Source organism: Lithobates pipiens, unplaced genomic scaffold, assembly GCF_037356315.1.
Source record: "Lithobates pipiens isolate NorthernLeopardFrog02 unplaced genomic scaffold, aLitPip1_a1.2 Scaffold_18, whole genome shotgun sequence".
In the NCBI taxonomy this organism is placed as follows: Eukaryota; Metazoa; Chordata; class Amphibia; order Anura; family Ranidae; genus Lithobates; species Lithobates pipiens.
In genome coordinates, this window is record NW_027507758.1 from 526,779,040 (window position 1) to 526,806,346 (window position 27,307).

Sequence of the window (27,307 nt, forward strand, 5' to 3'; positions counted from 1 at the left end):
CCGACGCACAGAGCGGCGATCAGAGGTGCTGTGTGTCAGTCTGACACACCGCAACTCCAATTGTGGTATGGAGCCTCTGACAGGGGCTTCTATAACGTGATCAGCTGTGACCAATCTGCGACCAATCGCGTGAACCAGGAAGTGCTGGTAAATGGCTTTTCTCGGTTCACACTGACATGGAGAGGCGATCAGCGGCTCTCCCTGTCATAGGGGGAGTCTGTGCTGATAATCAGCATATTGATTATCAGCACAGCCCCCATCAAAAGGTGCCAATCAGTGCCCATCACCTGCCAGCCTGTCCCCCTCTATAAACGCCTGTCAGTGCCTACAACAGTGCCAATCAGTGCCCCATCAGCAATGCCTGTCAGGGCCCCAACAAAGTGCAAATCAGTGCCACTCAGTAATGCCTGTCAGTAGCTCCTCATCAGTGCTGCCTATCCAGTGCCACCTATCAGTGCCCATCATTCCCGCCTATCATTGCCCATCAGTGGCACGTATCCGTGCTATCAATGCCATCAATGATTCCTATCAGTGCCGCCTATCAGTGCCCATCAGTTTTTTCTCAACATTGTTGGTCTTTTTTCGTTTGTAGCGTAAAAATTTAAAAACACAGAGGTGATCAAATACCACCAAAAGAAAGCTTTATTTGTGGGAAGAAAATGATAAAAAATTTAGTTTGGGTACTGTGTTGCATGACCGCACAATTTTCATTCAAAGTGCGACACCGCTGAAAGCTAAAAATTGTCCTGGACTGGAAGGGGGAGAAAGTGCCTGGTATTAAAGGGGTTAGAGCTTTATCCCCACCCAATCATTTAGTGTGAACAAGCCCTTAAGCTTAAAAACTAAAAAGGAATAGTGCCACCGCATCTAAAGAATGGTAAGCTGCAGTATATTGAGTTTTTGTTCTTGGGTTTAAATATCCTTTAACCCTTTCACTGCCAGAGCCGTTTTTGCATTTCACACATGGTTAAAAAATAATTTTAGACCTGAAGATTACATAAACACCCCAAAACATGATATATTTTCTGAAAGCAGACACCCTAGAGAATAAAATAGTTTAGTTACATGAAATTATCGCAAAGGTCTAGGAAATGCAAAATTTCAGTACAACATTGCACTAAAGTTAATTTTAGGGCACACAGACACAATAAGTTACCCAATTTGGTAAAATATCAAAGATGAGGTTGCACAGAGTAAATAGATGCCCAACATTTCAAATCGTAAACAAACTTCAGTAACCTATATTTTTTCCATACACAAAGCTTTAAAAGCCCCTCATAGGTCATCAGTTTAGTGTTATGGAGGAAGTGTAGTGCTAGAAATATTGCTCTCACTCGGGTGTGTGTGGCAATGTGTAACATGTTTATTGTAATCATTGTTTTCATGTGTAGGTGCCCCTGACACGTGCGTTTACGTTCGGATGCGTATATATGGGATTGGGGGGGCCTTGGGTTTAACTTACATTTTTTACAACTAAACCAATTTTTTTTACTTATCACACAGGGCACAAAAAGTCCCCTATGTGAAAATTTTTTGGTGACAGGTTCTCTTTAATGAGACATCCAGGATCTAAAAGTCCCTTGATGTCTCCCCTGTGCTTCAGTGAATGTAATGCAATCCCATTACTGGGCGTGTGTGTGTGTAAGCAATTGGGCAGCCACCCGAATGCTTCTGTCTGTCAGACAGGAGCCTGCTTGTCAGATTTACGCACAATTCTGGTGGCTGTAGCCATGGGGAATGTGTGTAAACTACAACCATCCCCCCCCCCCCCCCCCCCCAGTTATCCACAATTTATAAAGCTTATCTGCGCTGTCAGAAAAAAGGGGGCAGGGAGTTGAAGTTACATTCTGCAGAGCTCAGTGAGAATAAATCTGAGAGCTGATTGGAGGGAAGAGAATACACCGACCTTCAGACAACAACACAGGAACAAAGTTGGGGCTGTGAATCAGCTGGAGGTCCCTCCCCTGTCACCATTTTGCTTGGTGTCAGGAAAACTTGTCAGAAGTAATTTATGCTCTTAACTGATACAAGTACACACTATTGAAGGCTATGCTTTGTTCATATTTCATGTCTGAGGTTTACAACCACTTTAAAGCAAAGTGCCACCCATAAATGGAACTTCTACTGATCGGATTCATTCCCCCGCCCCCCCCCCCCCCCGGAGCCACATTTTGGGGGAAGGGGGAGCTGATACCTGTGAAATCCTAGTATCTGCTCCCACTTCCGGGGAAGGATCGCCGCAATCTGTGTGGCAAATTATGCAATGTCTGGCCCCTCCTCCTTCTCCCCCCCGCTGCCTTTTGGGAGACACACAGGTCCCAGAAGACAGCAGGAACTATTCAGAAAGTGCAGAGCAACTCGTGCATGAGCAGTAGGAAACAGGTGGTTCACTTCCGGTCTCCCTTAGTAAGGATGCGCTCGGAGCCCAGAGGCGGGGCGACTTCAGGTGCTGACGGCGCGGGCTCCCTGGACAGGTAAATGTCCTTATATTAGTATTTGTAGCTGCTGACTTTTCAATGTCTTTTCCCCAGGCGGAACTGCGCTTTAAGCCAACTTGAATTTAGGCTGAACTGCTGAATTGGGCTAAATATGAGCTGTGGATGGCCCTGTTGGTACCACCCGGTTCAACAAAAGTAAATTTCAAACTTAAAGGAGCTGGGTGAAAAAAAACTGTCCGATGAACAGTGATTGCATCCTATAAGATTTTATTTATCTTTATTTATTACAGGTACTTTTATAGCGTCATCAATTTATACAGCGCTTCCCACATATATATATATATATATATATATATATATATATATATATATATATATTGTACATTTACATCAGTCCCTGCTCTTAAGGAGTTTACAATCTAAGGTCCCTAACTCACATTCATACCTGCCCCTCCCTATTAGATTGTAAGCTCTTCTGAGGGCCCTCTTAACCCTCTTGTATTCTATTGTATTGTAACTGTATTGTCTCCCTTTTATATTGTAAAGCGCTGCGTAAACTTTTGGCGTTATATAAATCCTGTATTATAATAACAATACATACACATACTGGGGTCAATTTAGACAGGATCCAGTTAACCTACCAGCGTGTCTTTGGAGTATGGAAGGAAACCGGAGTACCCAGAGGAAACCCACGCAGGCACAGGAGAACATGCAAACTCCAGGCAGGTAGTGTCCATGCGGTCACTGTTCGGGTATTCGAGCAGCCATGGGTGTTGTGGTTGTCTGAATACAATAACCCGCAGTGTAGATTCCACCATCCATGCTATTTATCATGGACGGAGGAATTTATTGGTTTCACTCATTATCCCTGCAGGGAAGAACAAGGGAAATCTAAGCGTGTATGGCTAGCCTTACAAGCAGATGAAATGAGTTCAAATTCAGGTATTTAATACACATGCAATTGATTTTTTTTAATAAATATATGACTGCATTCAGTAGGATTTATTTATTTATTTATCTTTTCCTTTTTTTTTTTTTTTTTTTTTTTTTTTTTTAGACCTGCGTTGAGTTCAGCTTTAAAAATATTTTGCAGACGTCTGTTCTTGATTCATCAGAACAGAAAAAAAAGTGCAAAGAAAAATACATTTTGTTTCGGAAAAAGTACTTCAATTTGACAAAAAAAGCTTTGTGTTTTTAGGACACGCTGTGTTGTATCGGACACCCAGCAATTACGGCGGCTCATCTCAGATGTAGCAATGACGTTGCCAGCTCTTAATGAGAAAGACTAGCTTTGTGTGTCTGCACAAGTCGACTGCTATCTCCTTTAGAAGCAATAAGAAGTGCATTGTGTGACACAGAGTTCTAACTGTGATGTTCCTGTACAGATTGTAAACAGTGGGGAGCCTCCAGGATCACAGGCACTCTAATGTCTTTTATAAGGTGTCAGCCTGTGGTCATTGGTGACTTGGAAGTGGCTGCTGGCAGGCTGTTTCCTGTAATATATCAAACCACACAGGGTCAGATCACACAGTAAAAGAGGAGGAATCCTCTGCCTCTCTGCAGATTCTCATTGCAGTGTTCCTGCTCACATCACTCTATCTCCGTCTATCACTATGAGAACTGTTAACCGGTGCCCTTATACGTGACCTTACAGGATTATATATTGTCTGAATCCATTGGAACTGTTATCTTTTTTTTTTTTTTTTTTTGGAAAGCTAATCTTATTTTTTTCTACTCTTATGGAAGATGGGGAATTCGTATGCTGGGCAGCTCAAGACGACGCGTTTTGAAGAAGTTTTGCACAACTCCATCGAGGCATCTCTAAGGTCGAACAACTTGGTCCCCAGACCCATCTTTTCACAGCTGTATTTGGAAGCGGAACAGCACCTTTCTTGCTTGGAAGGTAAGAGATTGTCAGCCTGTATACACTGCTGCTGTCATTTTAGAGTTCCCATATTCTAAAATGTATAATAAATTGCATCAGTGATCATATTCCTATAGAGTGCCAACATCCAAACTAGTTAAACACAGAAAGAAAAACCCCTAAATGGACTTGAAAGGCACTTGCGTAGTAAATTGTTGAAAAAGTATAAGTATACTTTTATTAACAATTTACTACGCCAGTGTCTTTAAAGTCCATTTCATTTTTTTTTGTCTGTATTCTAAAATGTATTGAATTTATTCTGGACACTGCTTAAATCAATGAAAGAATTTATAGACACATTTGTTTTTTGTAGTGAATTGTTTTTAACAAGTGTGTGTGTTATATGGGGATACTGCAAACAAGGGTCCAGATCAGCCTTTCTCAACCAGCATTCTATGGAACACTGGGGTTCCTCCACAGGTTGCTAGGGGTTCCTTGAAGAAAAAGCTCTGACAGTTTAACCTTCTGCTTCTAAAAGTAATAATATCCAAAAATATTTTGTAGTGAACAGTTTTTAACAAGTGTGTGTTATATGGAGATACTGCAAACAGTATCCCCACCAGCCTTTCTCAATAAAGGTTCTGTGGATTCTTGGGGTTCCTCCAGAGATTGTTAGGGATTCCTTGAAGAGAAAGCTGTGGTCAGATTGATCTTCTGCCTATAAAAGCAATAACATACATAAATGTTTAGTAGTGAATTGTTTTTAACAAGTATGTGTTATATGGGGATACTGCAATCAAGAGTCCACCCCAGCCCTTCTCAGTAAAGGTTCTGTGGATTCCCTGTGTTCCTACAGAGATCACTAGGGGTTCATGGATGAGAAAGCTATGGCTGGATTGATCTTATGCCTATAAAAGTGGTATTATATACATCAATATTTTGTAGTGAATTGTTTTTAACAAGTGTGTGTGTTATATGCAAACAGTATCCCCACCAGCCTTTCTCAATAAAGGTTCTGTGGATTGTTGGGGTTCCTCCAGAGATTGTTAGGGATTCCTTGAAGAGAAAGCTATGGTCAGATTGATCTTCTGCCTATAAAAGCAATCACATACATAATTGTTTAGTAGTGAATTGTTTTTAACAAGTGTGTGTTATATGGGGATACTGCAAACAAGAGTCCACCCCAGCCCTTCTCAATAAAGGTTCTGTGGATTCCCTGTGTTCCTCCAGAGATTACTAGGGGTTCATTGATGAGAAAGCTATGGTTGGATTGATCTTCTATAAAAGCAGTATTATAAACATAACTATTTTGCAGTGAATTGTTTTTTAACAGGTGTGAGGAACATGGGAATACTGCAATTTAGTCCACATTCGTTTGTTTTTCTCAACCAGGATTCCATGGAAAAGTTGGATTTCCTCCAGAGGTTGTTAGGGGTTCCTTGAGGAGAAAGCTGTGGCAGATTGACCTTCTGCTTATAAAAGCAATAATATATATATTATTATTTTGTAGTTAATTATTTTTAACAGATGTGTGTTATATGGGGGATACATGCATATATGTGTCCAGACCAGCCTCTCTCAATAAGGGTTCTGTGGAGCCTTGGGGTTCCTCCAGAGATTTATAGGGGTTCCTTAAAGAGATTGTAAAAGTTTTTTTTTTTTTTAAATAAAAAACATCCCTATACTTACATGCTCTGGAACTGCACAGAGTGTCCCCACACCTCCCTTTCTCAGGTCCCCTCCCGGCCGTGCTGGTTCCTTCTCTCCGTCCAGTGCCCCCCACAGGAAGCAGCTTCACATGGGGGCACCCGTGCGTGCTCACATTGACAGAGACAGCCAGACTCAGCCCTGCCCCTCATCACTGGCTTTGATTGACAGCACTGGAAGCCAATGGCTCCGGTGCCCCAGCAAAGCCAGCGAGTGAGGGGAGAGAAGAGCTGTAGATGTGCACAGCTCTGGATCAAATGAGAGCTAATTTTTAGGCAGGGGTGAGGGGAAACATCAATGCCTAAACATTTTTTACCTTTATGCAAGGAATGCATAAAGGTAAAAAATGTTCAGGCTTTAGAACCACTTTAAATTAATGCCACAGATAATCACCTCCTTTTCAACAGTTTTATGCTCACAAGGTCCCTCAACAGCATTGGCATCTTTTCCCCAGCTTCTTCTGAGTGCTAGTCTTTGGCTGTCTTGATCAGCCAGTGTGGGATGACATCATTTCCATGCATTCGTAGTAGTTAGTCATCCTGGCACACTGGCACTGTGCCAGAAATGTAAAAATGCACAGCTATGGTACATTGTAGAAAATACTGCGAGCAGGCAGGTAGATTTATTTTATTGCAGGAGGGACATAGCTTACCTCTTCTGCGGTAAACAGGCTGTCTGCTTGCAGGATTTTTTTTCTTTGACTTTAGTTCTGCTTTCATTACAATTTTCACATTTTTTCTGGCCATTATTACCATTCACTTAATTTTATGATTAATATTGAAAATAATTTTGTCATATAGAATATAGTTAGAGGGGGTTAAGTAAACTCCATTATTTATTTAGTATTTTATTTAAAACTCTCTAAAGCCTACTGATCACACTAATGTACCATGTGCTGTCGGTATAATCATTTTTAGTGGGGTTCCCTGAAATCTGCAAAACTATTTCAAGGATTCCTCCTTAGTCAAAAGGTTGAGATAGGCTGGTCCAGACAGACTTGCAAGTTGTGATCTCCCCAGAAGAATCCCTGAGTAATTATCTACGGCTGTGCATTTTATGTTTTAAAGCAGCTATAAAAGTATATATATATATATATATATATATATATATATATATATATATATATATATATATATATATATATATATATATATATATATATATATATATATATATATATACAGTATCTCACAGAAGTGAGTACACCCCTCACATTTTTGTAAATATTTTAATATATCTTTTCATGTGACAACACTGAAGAAATTACAGTTTGCTACAATGTAAAGTAGTGAGGGTACAGTTTGTATAACAGTGTAACTTTGCTGTCCCCTGTCCAACCAAGATTGCCAATACCCTGAAACGGAGCTGCAGCACGGTGGCCAAGACCATACAGCAGTTTAACAGGACAATTTCCACTCAGAACAGGTCTTGCCATGGTCAACCAAAGTAGTGGAGAGTGCACATACTCAGCGTCATATCCAGAGGTTGTCTGTGGGAAAAAAGACATATGAGTGCTGTCAGCATAGCTGCAGAGGTTGCAGGGGTGGGGGTCAGCCTGTCAGTGCTCAAACCATATGCCGCAGACTGCATCAAATTGGTCTTCTTGGCTGTCATCACAGAAGAAAGCCTCTTCTAAAGATGATGCACAAGAAAGCCGCAAACACTTTGCTGAAGACAAGCAGACTAAGGACAAGGATTACTGGAATGATGTCCTGTGGCCTGATGAGACCAAGAAAAACATATTTGGTTCAGATGATGTCAAGCGTGTGTGACGGCAACCAGGTGAGGAGTACAAAGACAAGTGTGTCTTGCCTACAGTCAAGCATGGTGGTGAGAGTGTCATGATCTGGGGCTGCATGAGTGCTGCCAGCACTGGGGAGCTACAGTTCATTGAGGGAACCATGAGTGCATGTACTGTGACACACTGAAGCAGAGCATGATCCCCTCCCTTTCGGAGACTGGGCCACAGGGCGGTATTCCACTATGATAACAACCCCCAAACACACCTCCAAGATGACCACCTTGCTAAAGAAGCTGAGGGTAAAGGTGATGGACTGGCCAAGCATGTTTCCAGACCTAAACCTTATTGAGCATCTGTGGGGCATCCTCAAATGGAAGGTGGAGGAGCACAAGGTCTCTAACATCCACCAGCTCCGTGATGTCCTCATGGAGGAGGGGAAGAGGACTCCAGTGGCAACCTGTGAAGCTCTGGTGAACTCCATGCCCAAGAGGGTTAAGGCAGTGCTGGAAAATAATGGTGGCCACACAAAATATTGACACTTTGGGCCCAATTTGGACATTTTCACTTAGGGGTGTACTCACTTTTTTTGCCAGCGGTTTAGACATTAATGGCTGTGTGTTGAGTTATTTTGAGGGGACAGCATATTTACACTGTTATACAAGCTGTACACTCACTACTTTACATTGTAGCAAAGTGTCATTTCTTCAGTGTTGTCACATTAAAAGAGATAATAAAATATTTACAAAAATGTAAGGGGTATACTCACTTTTGTGAGATACTGTATATTTTTTAAATAATAAACATGTCATACGTACCTGCTCTATGCAATGGTATTGCACAGAGCGGCCTTGAACCCCCTCATCTGGGGCCCCACTTTGGCGCTCTCAGCTGCTCCTTTTTACTTTCTATTGGGACAAACTTACAAGTGAACCAAGCTGTGTGCGTCTATTGACCGTGACAATGGCTCCTGCTGCTTTCTCTGAGCCTGTGAGAGGGGAGAGAAAGAATCAGCACTGCTGCAGACAATAACAGCGCTGGATTGATACAGGGCTCAGGTAAGTAGTTAGGGAGGGGAGTGGGGGGAACAGCTAGTGAAAGGTATTTTACATTAATGCAGGTAATGTATTAAGGTAAAAAACATTCTGGCTTTAGAACCACTTTAAGCCTAAGGCTAGATTTGCACTAGGGAAGACACACGGGGTACACGCCACTCTGAGCAACCCGTGGCTGCATCCACATATGTTGAGAATCACTTGGGTGCCAGCCTGGTCCGTAGCCGCAGTCAATATAGATAAGTGATGAAGATGGCGGCACTCCAAAGTAGATAAAAATAAAGCTTCTTTGAGTATATCCAAGTAAAATCACAGGAAAACACTGAATTCATTAGGTTTGCATGGTAAAATATGGTTGGTACAGTGTAAAGTTTTTCAACTTTATTTTTCACTTCTTTTCTGTGTGCCCTAGCAGGGCATTTATCCAATGCGGAAAAATTTAAGTCACTGCACATGATGTGATCGAGCCTTAGAAACTGTCATAACAATGAGGACACTGTGAAATGTATTGTGTTTTGTGGAAAAATAATCAGTTTGTTTTCCATCCACATGACTATGCCGTGGGAAAGATTTTAAAATACCGCACAGACAGAGCAAATCAATTAAAATTCCTATTCTATATCAGGACTGAGCTAAATGATGTATTTTAAAAAAACACTCAACGCTCATATGTAATATGGGGTAAAACTATATGGGGATAAAAACTTGTGCTGGTATATATGTTACACAAATGTGCTACTGCATACACAGAGATGGGAAAAAAATGCATGTAAAGAAGATCCAGGAAAACCTGAAAGTAGAAAAGAAAGGAGATATATATATATATAGAGGATATATATAGTTTTTTTATTTTTTATTTTTTTTTATTTTTCTTCTCTAACCTCTTCTTTCTTTTCTACTTTCATCTACTTTCTAATATATAAATATATATATATATATATATATATATATATATATATTATTTGTCCTGTGCTACTGTATGTAGGTAGAATAACATTTGTGCATAGCCTGTATATTTTTCTATACAGATGCAGCATTTTATATTTGAAGCTTGGAATAACTACGGTGTTTAAATAAGAGCTGTCAATAGAGAAATATGGAAATGCTATTGCTAATCTCCTCTTCTGAAATGTTGTCTACCTGTCATAGTGATCCTTATGCCGCGTACACACGGGCGGACTGTATGGCGTACTTAGTCCGTCGAAACACATTTCAGCGGACAATCCGCTCGTGTGTGGGCTTCAGCGGACTTTTTCAGCGTGCAGTCTGGCGTACTAAGAATTTCGGATTTTTCGAAATTCTGTCCGTCGTACTTTGGTTTCAGCGGACAATCCGCTCGTCAGTATGCTAGTTCGACGGACTAAGAATGGCGCATGCTCAGAAAGGATTTACACGGCGGAAGGGTGCTTTGCTGTGTATTGGACTTCCTATTTCTAGTCCCGTCGTACGTGCTGTACACGTCATCGCGCAAGCTTTCGACGGACTGTTTGTGCATCCGTGTGTGGTCAAGTCCGTTCAGTCGAAAGTACGACGGACTGTCCGTCGGATTGTATGACGAACTAAGTACGCCATACAGTCCGCCCGTGTGTACGCGGCATTGGGCTTCAATACACACTAACCCAAAACAAATGTGCAGATAAGAACATGTCTCTGACTTTGAGGCCTCATGCACACAGGATGTTTAAAAAAATAGCAGCGTTAAAAAAAATGCGTTTTTGAATAGTGGTTTTTTTTGTTTTTTCTGGGTTTTTTGCCGTTAGCTTTTTTTTGGCATTTGTTCAGTATAAACACTCACGATAATGTAAAAAGGACTAAAAACGCCAAAACACATTTGGCAGTGTTCAGTAGCGTTTTTTGGATGCACGGGCTGTAGATTTTTTTCAACTGCCCCTAAACGCTTATGCCTCCGAAAGTTTATGTGTGCATGGACACACAGGCTAACATGGAGGGGCATTTAGAGGCAGTTAAAAAAAAAAAACATCAGCTGCCACTAACAGCAGCTGTAAAAACATCCTGTGTGCAAAGACCCTGACACTTGCTTAGGCTCCATTCACACAGACATTTAGCCAAAGTGCTAGCTGTGCTGGGCCCGTACACTGCAATGACAGGCCGTCGGCAGCCACAGCTATTCATGTCTCTTTGCACAGCCCGTGATTACCTTAGGTCAGGCATGTCCAAAGTCTGGCCCAGGGGCCAATTGAGGCCCGCTTTCTGGTTTTGAACGGCTCGCCTGGTTATTTGGATATATATATCTTTTGTGGCCCCCGACGATCTCCCAGCGCTGGGGCCACAAAATATGTATATGCCTTGGAAGGGGCAGGGGGGAGGCGGGACGAGTGCTGTACACACACACACGAGAATTTCCTGTTTACAGGCGGCCTCTGTAATAGGAAGTCCCATCTCCGGCGCTGCCATGACTGTTCAGTCCATCAAAGGAGGCGGGAATTTCTATTAAAAAGGCCGCCATCATGGGTGTCCGCAAATAGGGGCAAGGGGGGGCAATTGACCACCCCTGGAATCATCAGTGCAGTTGCACTGTGTCTGTGTGTTGTGTTGAGATGTCTGCCACGGCCGCCACAGACTTTTTTTTCCCAGGTCTGCTACTCTGCTGGCTGCTCTCTCTGCTCTGTCCTGACACTGACACTGTCCAGTGTCCTCTGCTCCGCAGCTCAGCTTTTCCACGCTCCTCCTTAGTGATTGGCTCCCTGTGTAGTGTGTAGGTGTGTCTCATGTCGTGTAGATGGATCTGCCCACTCAAGTGCGAGTCGCCGAGTGCAAGCCGCTCAGTGTTATGCTACCCACCTGTGCCTAGGCAACATAAGAACCATGAGGAACCACAAGTAACAGCAGTTAGGGGCAGCCAGGACTCCCAGGAGGAAGAGCATTTTGATGTATTTATTGCTCATTTGCTGGAAAGATATATCTCTTTACTGTAGTGTATTATGTTAATGAGATAATGCATGTCTTCTTCACTTTGTATTAGAAGGTACTACTCAGGCCAAGCGAACCAGACCAGTCCATGCCCATATAATTTATATATCCTAGAGAATGCAATGTACATCTTTTCGTATTGCAATACATCTGTCGTGGCAGCAGCGGAGGGTGTTTTTTAAGCACCTGATTAGAGCCATAGGCATGGGTGTTCATAAAATTATTCACCTCCTGAAAAAAGTTCTGTGGATGCCCATGGCCACCATGTAAACAGGAGATTCTCCTGTAGGTAATCTTTGGCGCTTGTGAGTATATTCCCGGCAGTGGTGCTGCATTCTTGGCAATGGTGCTGCATTCCTGGCAATGGTGAGTGCATTGCTGGCAAAGGTGAGTGCATTCCTGGCAATGGGGAATGCATTCCTGGCAATGGTGCTGCATTCCTGGCAAAGGTGAGTGCATTCCTGGCAATGGTGCTGCATTCCTGGCAATGGTGCTGCATTCCTGGCAATGGTGGTGCATTCCTGTCCATGGTGAGTGCATTCCCAGCAATGGTGAGTGCATTCCCGGCAATGGTGAGTGCATTCCCGGCAATGGTGGGTGCATTCCCGGCAATGGTGGGTGCATTCCCGGCAATGGTGGGTGCATTCCTGCCAATGGTGCTTTCTGCATTCATGGCAGTGGTGGGTCTGCAGATGGGCACTTGTAAGGCTGCAGATGGGCACAGACCCTTATTTTGCTTCACAGTTCTTTATTTAAAATTTAATTTTTTTTCCTGAAACTTCCCTCTTAAAGGGAAGGTGAGTGTTATCGACCAATAAATACGGTATATCCAAATAATATGCCTGAGCTCATCTCTTTACTCACACACAGCCACAAAGGCAAGAGAATTCTTGTTGGGCAGTGTATTAGTGCTCAAACTAACACACTTAGACCGAATTTTAATGGGTCAAAGAATGTCAGTCAAAAGAATGGTCGGCCCTCACGTATGTTCACTTCATCAAAACTGGCCCTCTCTGAACAAAGTTTGGACACCCCTGCCTTAGGTGATCATGGCTGGATGCATTTTTGTCCGAACAGGCATAAATTACTGCACCCGGCGAAAGCTTGTCATTGCAGTGTATATGGGCTTGGCGGCTGCAGTTATCTGCTTGCGAGTCAGTAGATTCCTGCCACTGGGATTCACACTGTGGCTAAACGCCCAAATGCAAATGGAGCCTTGCTTGTTCCAGATCAGAGATCCAGACTGTAGTGAAGCCTGGGGAGCAGCATAACAGCCACATAGCATATTAACAGCAGGAGGTGAGAGTCAGCTGGCCCAGATTCCTGATATGTTTGATATTTTTGTATTTGCTTAATTTGTATCTGAACTTATAAGAAGGATGCAAAGCAATTATTGCTTTGAATGTTATTTTATTTGAATTCACCAAGACTATACAATCAGTAAATCTTCCGGTGGGATCCCACACAGGAAGCTTATCTCTTCCAGAAGGACATATTGTCCTGTAATGTTTGACACAGTGGCTGTGATGACCCGTCGTATGAATGGGTGTGATGGCAGCACAGTGGCTTGGTGTTTAGCACTTCTGACTTGCAGCACTGGTGTGCCCAGTTTAAATTCTGCACAGTACACTATCTGCTTGGAGTTTGTATGTCCTCCCTATGCTTGTGTGGGTTCCTTTCCATACACCGTAGACATGGACAAGGTTTATTGACCATAGTATGTATGCATGAAAGGTATGTAGGTAGGTACCTTAGATTGTAAGCGCCTTGTACTGATGTGAATGTATAGTATGTAAAGTGCTGTATAAATTATTAGTGCTTTATGAATAACCGTAATGAAGAAATAAAAAATGACTATAACAGCTATGTCTGATGTGGTAAAATCACTTTTTTTTTATGATTTTAGTTATTATTAATAACATTTTTGTGCTCTGGTGACCCAATCTACCAATTCATAATTTCCCTTTGTATTTATATCAGGTAAAACATTTAATTTCCTAATAATATCATGAACTTTGGAAAGCACAAATTTGATCACTCTAGGTTTAAATATTGCTGTTTACTTCGCTTGACTTAATGGAAGCCTATTCCAAATACCCAATAAATAACCCGTATAGCATCAGCATTTACTGAATGGGTTAAACTATTCACATAATTCTCTGTTCCCAATGAGATTAAACTACAGCGATAGGGACATTTTTCTTCAGCTAAAAACCATACCTGTGTGTTTTTGGGTTGAGAAGGAAATTGACACAAACATAGGAAAAGCATGCAAACTCCATGCATATGTCCATTGCAGGTAGGTACAGAAACCAGGACTTTGTCAAAAGTGCATACAACTGTTCATAGTTTTGCAAATAAGATAGTTTATTGGATGACTCGGGATCTTCCCATGACCTGTATTGTTCTACAAAATGTTCATGAGATATAATTCTTCACCATTTCATTGTATTAAGAGTGATGCGCTGTCCATGATTAAACAATAGTAGATAAGGTCATTTTATGTTGCCATCATCCCTATGCATTACTTGTAGGACAATGAACCCCTCTTACTTGTGGGACTTTATAGCAATACAGATATATAGATACATTTTTACAAAATATCTGCAATCCTTATTGCTGCTGCTGCAAAAAAAATAAAAAATTCGTACAACTAAAGATTTCAGATATTTTGTAAAAACGTGTCTATATATCTTGCTATAAAGTCCCACAGATAAGAAAGGTTCATTGTCCTACATAAGCTGTGAGAATTGGTAAAGGTGCGCTGTCTATTTAAATAAATAAAAGTGCTCAGTGCTAACAATAATGATACATATATAATTACATAAATCTAATACATACAGAAATGTTTTATGTCATTTTATGTAATTATTTATTTGTGATATTTATTAGCACTGAGAACTTTTGTTCATTTAAATAGACATATAGGCATTTTTACCAATTCTAATTTCTCATATCTAGTCTTCAGATATTTGTGTGTAGCAGTCTCCTTTTTATTATTGTTTTTGTTTTGTATTATTTTATTATTATTATTTTTCCTGTGTATGATGAGTTCTGATGTCTGTGCCACTTTAATAATATGTTAATAATAATGATTTTTAAAGCATTTTAATGAACCCACTACAATAGATTTAAGCAGTTTACTACATTTTGCACATAGTTGCTGCACATTACACTAGTTTAAGAAAATATGGGAACCTTGGTTAAATCGGGAAAATAATAATTATGATAAAGAGATAAATAAAAAAAAAAACAAGAGAATAAAATATGTAAAATTTATAATAATAATATTTATTATATCCTGCAGTTTTGGTACGCTTTCTGAAATCACACAAAAACTCCTAAATCCAGGAATGTACAGCAGTGTGGTGCGCTGCACAGCTGTACAGTGACATCCTGTCTAGTGCACTGCAGTAAAATGCAACATGTCTGCATTTTAACCCAGATCACAGAAGCACAGCTCTGGGCTGCATTGCATTGTGAATAGGACACATTGAAAACCACTAATATAAATTTCATTTGGGCACAGTGTTGCATGACCGAGCAATTGCCAGTTAAATTAGCACAGTGCTAAATAGCAAAAAATGCCCTGATCACAAAGGGGGTAAAACCTTTTGAGGGGTCAGTTGGTTATAATAGAAATGAAAATATTTATTACACCATACTAGCTCACCTAAGCTTCAATATCCTAAATCTCCAGCCATGCACATGGTGAATGCAGCCAGACATTGCATACCTGTCCACTGGAGATCACCTCAACCTCCCACTATTGAGAATGGTTTACTTCTCTTGATAGGATAGCAGACATGGAGGAACTGATTCATATATCTTAGGCTCCTTTCACATGGGGCAGAATCTGCAGACTGGCGGACCTGTACTGCTAGTGTGAAAGGGCTCTTATGATAGAATCTCACAGTTTCATCAGACATGGGTTTGCTAGATCATCTGTCCGGGTAGGAGACTTTTCCAGGTGGGCAGTGGTGCATTTTTTTTCACCTTTGTTGGGCCCTCTGCAGGCGTCTAGACATGGTGAGAGTTTTTGCCCCCTCTGTATTTTCTGGACTTTTTGTGCCTTTCGCTGCCTTTCCCTCCTCTACCCATTTCACCCACCCCCTTTCAAACCCTTGCCCCCCCTTTTTTTTCTTTCCCCTTTTCCGTTTCTTTTCTTTTTCCTCCTACATCCTTTGTAGTCTTATCTGTGGTCTTCTTGCTGGCAGATTTATCATTTTGGTGGTAGAAAATAGGTTTGCTGAGAAACAGTCGTGGCCAAACGTTTTGAGAATTACACAAATATTAATTTTCACAAAGTCTGCTTCCTCAGTTATTATGTTGGAAATTTGCATATACTCCAGAATGTTATGAACAGTGATCAGATGAATTGCAATAAATTGCAAAGTCCCTCTTTGCCATGAAAATTAACTTAAACCTATAAAAAACATATCCACTGCATTTGTGAAGAAGGCTTCAGGGTGCCCAAGAAAGTCCAGCAAGTTTTAGGATCTTCTCCACAGTGGATTCAGCTGAGGGATCGGGGCACTACCAGTGCAGAGCTTGCTTAGGAATGGCAGAGGAGAAGACTTTTGGAGGATGGCCTGGTGTCAGTAACAAGGGCAGCAAAGAAGCCACTTCTCTCCAGGAAAAACATCAGGGACAGACTGATGTTCTGCAAAAGGTACAGGGATTGGACTGCTGAGGACTGGGGTAAAGTCATTTTCTCAGATGAATCCCATTTGCCATTTTTTGGGTAGAAGAAAAGGTGAGCGCTACCATCCTGTGTCATGCCAACAGTAATGCATCTTAAGACCATTCATGTGTGGCGTTGCTTCTCAGCCAAGAGGGTGGACTCAATTACAATTTTGCCTAAGAGCACAGCCATGAATAAAGAATGGTACAAAAACATCCTCCGAGAGAAACATCTTCCAACCATCCAAGAACAGTTTGGTGTCAAACAATGCCTTTTCCAGCACGATGGATCACCTTGCCATGAAGCAAAAGTGATAACTAAGTGGCTTTGGGTACAAAACATCAACATTTTGGGTCCATGGCCAGGAAACTCCCAAGATCTTAATCCCATTGAGAACTTGTGGTCAATCCTCAAGAGGTGGGTGAACAAAAAAACCTCACAAATTCTGACAAACTCCAAGCACTGATTAGGCAAGAATGGGCTGCCATCAGTCAGGATGTGGCCCAGAAGTTGATTGACAGCATGCCAGGGCGAATTGCAGGGGTCTTGAAAAAGAGGGGTCGACACTGCAAATATTGACTCTTTGCATAAACTTAATGTAAATGTCAATAAAAGCCTTTGAAACTTATGAAATACTTGTAATTATACTTCAGTATACCATGATAACATCTGACAAAAAGATCTAAAAACACAGGCAGCAAACTGTGAAAAATAATATTTGTGTCATTCTCCCAACTTTTGGCCACAGCTGTACACTTAGGCTCGGGTCACACTGAGGCGACTTGTCAGGCGACTTAGCCACCTGACAATTCGCACTCCATACAGTGCAATGGAACCGCTCTCATCCGGGGTATTCAAGTCGCTCTGACTTAGAAAAAGGTTCATGTACCTTTTCAGAGCGACTTGCATTGATTTCTATTACAGAAGTTGTTTGCAAGCCGAGTTGTACGGGGCGGCTTCAGATTCTGGCGACTTTGAAGCTGCCCCAGTGTGAACCGGAACTTACTGGGATAGACACTATCTGATATTTGTACTTGTACTGGCAGCTACACATTTCTACTGTAAAAATGCTGTTATGATGCAATGCTTATGGGAATGTGTATATTGGCAACTTTAACCACTTGTCCTCCAGTAGATTTACCCCGCTTCATGACCATGGCCATTTTTTGCTATATGGCGCTGCGTTTCAAATGAAATGTATGTCATTTTTTCCTCCTCAAATAGAGCTTTCTTTTGGTGTTATTTCATCATCACTGGGTTTTTATTTTTTGCGATATAAATGGAAAAAGACAGACAATTTTGAAATAAATAAAATAAAAATGTTATCTATTATGCTACATATTTTTAGTTAAAAAAATCCCAATATACTTGGTTTGTGCAAAAGTTATAGCATCTACAAACTATGGTATATATCCTGGAATTTTCATTTTTTTATATACTAGTAATGGTGGCGATCAGCTTCTTATAGTGTGACTGCAATATTGCGGTGGACAATCTGATATTAACTGAGACTTTTGACACTTTGTATGAACCAGTGACACTAACACAGTGATCAGTGCTAAAAATATACACTGTCAATGTACTAATGACATTGGCTAGGAAGGGGTTAAACATCTAGGTCTATCAAGGGGTTAATGTGTGCCTGTTTATGAAGCTTTCACTAAGGAATGTGCTGGTTTTTATTCCCAGCTTTGCAGAGAAACAAAAACCAGCAAACCTTCTCACAGGACAGAGCTCTGTCCTTTCTTCTTCCTCAATGATCAGCCGGTGCCAGCGATCATCCATTGGCCATCACCCACTGACTAATCACAGCACAGCCGGCACGCCAGTGGCACAAACGCATGCCACCTACCCAGAAGAGCAGGATCATGTACTGTATATACTACATTGACTGCACTATATACTCTGAACTCTATAATATATACATAGACGTGATTCTGAGTAACCGGCCCACAGTATAGCAGTTGGTTGGCAATTGGTTAACACTTCATATCTCTATCAAGTGTTGCTTGTGCTGTACTCCTGGTATATCTTTTTTATGTTGACATTGTACTTGTCAGCTGTATGAGCTTAATGAATTTCTTTAGGAAAAAAAATAGAAATGAAAGCAAAACATTTGTATATAAATATAAAAAACATTATTTCCTTTTTTAAATAAGTGATCACATACCCTCTGTTCTCAGGTGCATAAGGAGTTCAGATTGCTAGGGAAGGAGAAACAGCAAGACACTGGTCTTTCCAGTGAATGGCTGTGGAGGGGGCATGTGAGCAGAAGTCTGATCATTAAAAGAGAGCACACTGAGTTCCCAGCATAGCTAGAAAACTGACCACAGCGTGTTTTCCTGCATAGTGTGGTCGGTTTTTAATAGGAAAGCAGAGAAACTGGCAGGAACACCAGGGATTTCACACAAAGGAAGCAATACAAAGAGAACAGGATACTATTTTCATATAACTACATGGTAACGCAGGCACATATCAAGAATGTGAAATGTTGGGTTTACATACTCTTTCAGTATATCCTGAACTGTTTGTTTTGTATTTATTATATTTTTTTATCCACGCTTGTTGCAAGTAGCCTGAATAGACCAGTTCTTATATGAGCTTAGACGTAACATTCTTGCCAAAGCAACCGCAGGAGAAAGAGCGATTTGCCTTGTGATCAGTGTTTTGTAACAATTGATTGAAGAAAGACTCCTGTGGACACAAAAAACCTTTTATATACATCCGTGCTTTCAAAGCACCTTTTCATAAGCACTGCGCTGGCTTCCTCCTCCTCCCAGTCTATGCTTTAGGAGCTGGAATTAGCATTTTCTTTAAGATCCCAAGAGTCGGTCTGATCACAAAGCTTGCTGTGAGTCCTTTTCATGGACTAATTTCCATTAAACACTTTCAAATAGACTATAATTTTACCATAGCAAGGTTCCAAATTGTAATATTTTAAGGGATTGTATGACCAGTAATATTCATAGTACTAATAATATAAGGTGGCTGGATTTTAGGAGATGAGCAAGCTGTTGTTGTTTTTCTTCCATAATCATACAAATTGGTATCTTTCAAGGATTATGGCCAATGAACAGTGATGACAAAATCCATGTCAGCATTTTTACAGTTGTTTAATTTTCTGCTGTAAGTGGTGTCAGAATTTTTCTGTTTTCTCCTATGGTTATATATGGATGACCAAAGTAGTAAGAGATATGCCCATCTGTGCATTTACTACACCCTCCATGCATGTCTTGGCAGACATTTGGATGGTGCACGCATGTGGTTAAATCGTTAAAGGCTCATTCGCCTTTGTCTTGGTGTTCGGTAACACAGAAAGAATCCGTCTGTAGAGCAAGGACATTCCAGATGCTCATTACAGCTACCTAGTTAACCCTTGTACTGCATAGTTATAACCAGATCATGGTAAATGATGCAAGCATTGGTCAGATTGCTTCCTTATTATTATTAATTTAAGGTACTTATCATAGGTGTGCGCATGGGGTGTGCCAGGTGTGCCTTGGCATACCCTAATTACTCTGTACTGTGCAGATTCCCCCTGCTGCCTGGCTGCAGAGACAGGGACTGCACAGTCTTTATCCTTAGTCTCCTTTCTTTGTCTCAAAAGTGAGACATCCCTGATGTTTACACACACAAATCCTCACCCTGGCTCTCGTGCCGTGATCACAGGTGGCTGTTGGCAATCGTGCCCGTTGGCCACGCGCATTGGGTCCACCACTGTGCAGCGGGCACCCACCTGCTACGGCTCTAAAGGGAGCTGCCGTATGGGTACGCCGATTTGCGCAGCAGTGCCACTTTGCCGACGTATATCGGCATTAACCGGTGGGCAAGTGGTTAAATTTGAATTTTTGCAATATTCTAAAGAGCAGGGGGGGGGCTGTCTGCTCCTAACCCATGAGTGTATTTCCTTGCTGCTCAGCTTCATCATATTGTGGCACGGGGGTCCTCCTTTAACATGATTTTTTTACTTAAAGGTAAAAATTCATTACAGATGATAGTAGATACCCCTACTGTTCTTAAAGTGCAATCTACACAGCCTTCATTAAATTTGATGCATAAGGTGTGATAAACAGTTAGACCCCTTTCACACTGAAGGTGCTTTTCAGGCCTTCTAGCCCTAAAAATAGCACCTGTAAAGTGCCTGAAAAGTGCCTCTCAAGCCTCCCCAGTGTGAAAGCCGAGTGCTTTCACACTGGGGAGGTGCGTTTGCAGGGCCGAAAAAAAAAGTCCTTCAAGAAGTGTCTCTGGGGCGTTGCGGGAGCAGTGTATACACCGCTCTTGCCATTGAAATCAATGGGCAGCGCTGCCAAAACACTTTTAACCCTTTCCTCGGCTGCTAGCGGGGTTAAAAGCGCCCCGCTAGTAGCCAAAAAGTGCACCGAAAATTAGGTTAACGCGCTACTAAAACTAGCACTACAGTGTGAAAGGGCTCTTAAAACTCTTTTAGAAATTGTTACCAGATATACTCAACTTTGGTCCATTGCTAAATTGGCAGAACTTTCTCACTGGAAGGCTTTTTGAGGTGGGAGAATACAGGAATCACAGCTCTGTCTTAGCTTTATTTTGCTGGAACCTTAAAATCTAAAAACAATTGCGTTTGGAGTCTAACTTGGAACAGCATTGGTTCTATCAATATTTGCAATTATGTCAAGCACTTCGTGCACAGGGCTTGAATCTATTCACCTCCTTTGCCTCAACGCCTTTGATTGATATGCTTGCCCAGGCTGAGACTACTAAGGGGCTCATTTGGTATACACACAGTTGTCAAATTTTCTTCTTAAGTTTCCTCTCCATGTAAGCACAGATGGGAGGAGGATCTGGGTCCTCTCTATGATGAGCTTTGGGACAAGGTGCTGCAGAATAGTCAGAATATTTCACTTTCTCATCTCACAGAGAGTAACACAGCTCTTTATTTGGCATAGAGCAAAGTTTCTCAACCAGGGTTCCGTGGAACTTTAGGGTTCCTCCAGAGGTTGCTAGGAATTCCTTGAGCAATCAGCAATTTCTTCCTCTCAGGTAAGTTCCCACTGACACCATTGATCTTTTTAGCTATCTGTAAGGGGGTAATTCTTCCCAATGACCAGAAGTGTGAGGAGCATTCTTCCCACTGACCATCATCCTAATGTATCATGAGTTGTAGATAGCATCATTTTTAGTAGGGGTTCCCTGAGACCGGAAAGATATTTCAAGGGTTCCTTTGTGTTGAAAGGGTTGAGAAAGGCTGGCATAGAGTATATTGTACACCAGAATTTTTGTATAAGATAGGCTGCAGAGAGAACTCACACTGTGCTAGATGTGGCCATCCACATGGTAATCTTATACATTTACATACATAACTGTGGAGATGCCCACAGTTTAGGTGTTATTGGCAGGGGCTTATCTCAAGCTTAACTGATTCATATGGTATTTCCCTAACACTTGACCTTATTTTATGTATCCTGGGATATGTTGATTCCAATACATTGGACTCAAAGTTAAGTGTTGCAGTTTTAAGATCTCCTTTTTATTGCACGAAAACTGATGGCTTCACGATGGGTATCCTCTACTCCGCCATCAGTAGATGAGTGGAAATCCGGAGCGAATAAATATATTTTGTTTGAGAAACATACGTACCTCTCTCACAATGCTCTACATAAGTTTGCTGCAATATGGTATGGTGTAGTTGGATAGACACGATGGGCCTGTCTATTACTCTTTGAGAAAGTTGCTCTCATAGTTACTTGTGGGATATTTATTAGTTTGCCAAGTATGTTAGAAGGGTACAGGTGCTGCATTGATATATTTATTTAATGGGCACTTGTGGACTTAGTGCTGTAATATTTATTTTTCTTTATTTTTTTTTGTTGCTATGTTTCATTTTTTCAATTTTTAGTTATTTTATTCTGTGCGACAGTGTGTCTCTATGTTATTCTTTACATGTAAAGAAAAAAATATCTAAAAAGCATTTGATTTAGGAAAAAAAATAGTTTCTTACTGTGTTCTTTTGCCTTTCTATTACTACTTCAAAAAGCTCCCAAACCTTCTCTTCTCTCACTTCCATTTGTTTGGAATGAGCAGGGCACGTTAGTTGCAGTCATGTACACTGTTCTGTGCACACTACAAATCTAATAGTCCATAGCAGGCATGTACTGGCCATTGGGACTACCGGGAGTTTCCCGGTGGGCCGATGGCTCAGTGTGCTGGTCAGGTGCAGTCCTGGAGCCTCTCCTCTCTGACAGTGAGTGATTGCGATTTCACTCCTGTCAGGAAGAGCAGCTGCCGTCACTTGCTGGAGAGAGCATTTGGCTTTCTGCTCCCTCCAGCCTACAGGAGGAGATGGACAGCCTGCAGATGTTCCTTCCTCTCTCCTCTAATCACTTGTTATCACATGACTGGAGAGAGGAATGAGAAGCTGCCTTCAAAACTGTGAGTACATGTGGGAGGGGGAGGAGAGGGAGGACACACTGATGTGAAGGGGGCTGCTGATGGGAACACTGTTATGGGGACACACTGATGTGAAGGGGGCTACTGATGGGGACACTCTGATGTAAGGGGGGTGCTGATGGAGACACTCAAAATTACAGTGGACCGTTCATGATGAAGCCCAGGGCCAAATATTTGTCCCAGTCCAGCAATGGTCCATAGTCCATCTCAATAACAAATGAGAGGGTGCCTACTTTTCTACATACAGTGTGACCACAGAGAATAAACATAGTTACCCTCTAACAGGAAATCAGATCACAGTAGAAGAGAAAAAAAGATATTTGGAGGCAGCTGAGAGCAATAGAAGGATAACATACTTGAATTTTTATTTTATTTTTTTAAACCAGAGTTTGGTGTAAGAAGCCAAACAAATTTCAGTCTGAATATATCTTTTTATATATACTAATTATTTCTAAGAAAAATCCAGGTATTCATGGACATTTTTTGATCCCTTTCAATATCTTTTTTTATGATGACTAGAAGAGGTTTTGATTAGATAAGCTTTACATTTAAATTTTATTTATTTTTTTAGATTTTTTTTTTACTATTACAAAAAGATCATTTAATCAGAGCATCACAAATAAAATGCATGCAATGCCCATAGTTATAATAGTTGCAGTTTAAAAATGTACTTTTTATAAAAAAAAAAAAAAAAAAAAAAGGAAACTTGGAACTGATGTAAAACTGATAAAAGTAAATATGTGCAAATGAAAAAAAAAAAATCCCAAGCAAAGCTGATGCATGTAACACTCCCGGGCAATCCTTGGAGTATTGAACAGAAGTAAAAACCAATTTCATCTCCAGAATTCGCCCCTTCCTGACTAATGACACCACAAAGCAACTTATTCACTATTGCAACTCTCTCCTTAAAGTGGTTGTATACCCTTTTTTGTAACTTTTACCTACAGGAAAGCCTATAATAAGGCTTACCTGTAGGTAAAAAAAATATCTCCTAAACCTGTACGGTTTAGGAGATATTCCCCTCGGAATGCGCCGCTGACTGCAGCGGCGCATGCGCACGAGGGGATTCTCGGCCTGAAAATCCGGCAGTGGCATGCGCGGGAGTGACGATATCGCGGCTCCGGCCACTCACAGCGCCGGAGCCGCGATACCCGGAAGAAACGCCGAAGGAGCATGTCAGCTCCCTCAGCGTGGATCGTGCCAGATGTCGGGGCCCTTCGTTCTAAGGTAAGTATTTCATAATGAGCTAGTATGCGGTGCATACTAGCTCATTATGCCTTTTGCTTTGCAGGTGTTAAAAAAATAAATAAAAAATAGCGGGTTTACTACCGCTTTAATAGCCTACCCTTACACAGGTTATCCCCCCTTTAGTCTATTATGAATGCTGCTTTTAGACTAATAGACCTCACTAACTGATCCGTGACGGCTGCCCCTCTCTGCCAATCCCTTCACTGGCTTCCGCTACCCCACCATATAAAATTCAAAATTCTAACCACAACATACAAGGCCATTCACAACATCGTCCTCAGCTACATCACCAACCTTATCTGCAGATATCCTCCAAATCATCCCCTCCGCTCCTCCCAAGACCTCCTGCTCTCTAACTCCCTTGTTACACCATCTCATGTACAAAACCTGCCCCAAGTCCCATGAATTAACTGTCCTTATAGGAGCCTTCATGCTGCACACACACCTTTCAGTCCACATTCTCAACATTGGGGAGATGATGTAATAGATTTGGTTCTAACATTCTAACAAATGTACGGAAGTGATGTATTTTAATGATATGTGTGATTCTTTAGACGCTTCCTTGTGCTACTGTTTTATGCATTCCCTGTTAGAGTCTCAGAAGGTTCTGACCTGGTTTCAGCTTTTGTTTGGTGCTTCTGCAGGATTTGGGCAACATCAGTGGTCACTCCATCATCATCAGGAGATGGTCCTTGAATACAGGCACTCTCCTTTAGGAGAGAAGATAAGGCTACAACTTTTATGCTGCTCTACAACAATAAAAAAGTAGAATAGAACTTACTGGATCTACTAACATGTAATTCTTATTAGAGGTCGACCGATATGGGTTTTTCTCTGGCCGATGCCGATGCCGATATTTAGAAATCATGGCGGCCGATAGCCGATATATGATGCCGATTTTTTTGGGCCGATATGTTAGGCCGATTTTATTTTATTTATAATCCCCCTTGATCTAACACACCTTTCCCACTGGGGCGTTTTAAGGCGCTTTTGGGCTAAAAATAGCGCCTGTAAAGTGCCTGTAAAATGGCTCCCCTGCAGTCTGTGTGAAAGACAGAGTGCTTTCACACTGAGGCGATGCGCTGGCAGGATCTTAAAAAGAAGTCCTGCAAGCAGCACGTTTGGAGTGGTGTACACCGCTCCTCCACCACTCCTGCCCATTGATATGAATGGGCATCACTGCCGGAGTGCATGCAATGCGATTTGGCAGCGGTGCTTCATGGGCTCATTTAACCTCTTCCTTGGCCGCTAGCTGGGTTATATGTGCCCCACTAGCAGCCAAATAGCACCGCTAAAATGATGGTAAAGAGCCGCTAAAACTTGCGTTTTACCATCAACGCCTGCCCGCTCCAGTGTGAAAGGGGCCTTCATACGTGATACAGAAAATTTCTTACACTTAAACATTTATTAAACAAAACAAACCTCCAATCAGTTTACTTGTATGTATGATTTAGATAAAAAAAAAAAAAAAAAAAAATTATATATATATATATATATATATATATATATATATATATATATATATATATATATAAAATAAAAACAGGTAGTCAAAACTTTTGGACAAAAAAAAAAAAATGGGCTAACTTTACTGTTTTTATTTTATTTTTATTTTTTAAATGGTGTATTTTTTTCCCAAAAAAATGCATTTGAAAGACCTCTGTGCAAATGCTGTGTGACATAAAATATTGCAACAACCGCTATTTTATTCCCTAGGATCTCTGCTAAAAAAAATATATATCATTTTTGCGGGGTCTAAGTGATTTTCTGGCAGAAAACACAGGATTTTTACTTGTAAGCAACAAGTGTCAGAAAAGATTTTGTCTTTAAATGGTTAAACTGAGAACTTCTACACACAGAGATGACCTAATTCATTCAAGTGTAAACATTGTATCATTTAGTTCTTTTCTTGGCAGCCTGCCCAGAGTGGAGGAAAGGGTTGCTATGACGACTCAGTCAACTTTGAAATGACTTCTGTATAGAAGACAGTCTAAGTCCCGCTGTAGTTCTAAATCGGCTTTTTATCAGCACAAATCGGCCGATGCCGATTATTTAAAAAACGGCAAATATCGGCCGATATATCGGCCGGCCGATATATCGGTCGACCTCTAATTCTTATGATTATTTTATCTTCTAAAGGTATTTCAAAGTTACTGTACATAACCTCCTTCACATAGGTGTACGTAGCCTATTGCATTAGGGTGTGCACCCCAAAGCTCAAACACACACACTACTAATCACTCTCGTTGTTCATTCAGAAAGGGAAGGGGCTGGTAAATTACATAATTACCAGCTCCTTCCCCACCTCACCTCAGCCACCTTAAAATATCCCTGCAGCAATAGCTGGTGGGAGAGGAGGGAGTCCCATACCTCCCAACTTTCTAAGATGGGAATGAGGGACACCTATCAGCAAAAGTATGTAGGCATAGGACACACCTTTTTTCCATGCCCCCTTAAAGGAGAATTGTACAAAAAAATAAGATTAGTTAAACCAACAAGTGCTTATTTTACCACTAATATTCCTTTATTTTGGATTTTGGAATTTACAAATGCAGCAATTTAGAAATCAGATGAAAGGTTTAGCACTGGGAAACACTTTTTGATAGATAAAAAGTGCTTTTTATATACATCTTTATAGATCAGACCAAAATGAGGGACAAAAAAGGAGGAATGAAGGACAGAGAGACATTGCTCCAAATCAGGGATGGTCCCTCAAAATCAGAGACAGTTGGAAGGTATGGGAATCCAGCAGCCCTGCATGGAGAAGGGGGGGGGGGAGCCCGGGCAGTAAGGGGAATCCATGTTACACAGGGTGATTAGGGTGTGCCTGGGCACACCTGGCACACCCTACATGCACGGCTTTGTTCCTTCATCAGCAGGAAGAGCCGCAAAATACGAATGTCCCATCCAGAAGAGATGCATGTTAGAAGATGGCACGAAATGTCTTGTAATGCTTATGTGTTCTTGACAGGTGGCCGTTTGGATAATGATGATGAAGAGGAAGACGATGATGGGTCTGAATCGAGCAGTCCACCTCACTCATATCAGAACAAACCTCCCCCTGAAGGCTGTTGTACAACTGATGGTAAGTGCTACAGACCTTTATGTACTAATTAGTTGTTAGGTTTAAAGATAACCAAAATTATTACTGTAGGTACTATATTGTCTACTTATTTTTGCATTCAATTATACACTGTAACTAAGCAGAAGGGTCTAAAT

At 41.3% G+C, this 27,307-nt stretch overlaps 1 protein-coding gene across 1 annotated transcript in view; it reads left to right on the top strand.

The window, feature by feature from the left end:
* GREB1 (growth regulating estrogen receptor binding 1) overlaps positions 1-27,307 on the top strand; it is a 233,680-nt gene that overhangs the window by 68,575 nt on the left and 137,798 nt on the right. Inside the window, exons 2-3 of the mRNA XM_077488799.1 lie at positions 4,185-4,341; positions 27,060-27,173. Of these exons, the coding sequence (XP_077344925.1) occupies positions 4,185-4,341; positions 27,060-27,173 (271 nt within the window). The remainder of the gene's footprint in view (positions 1-4,184; positions 4,342-27,059; positions 27,174-27,307) is intronic.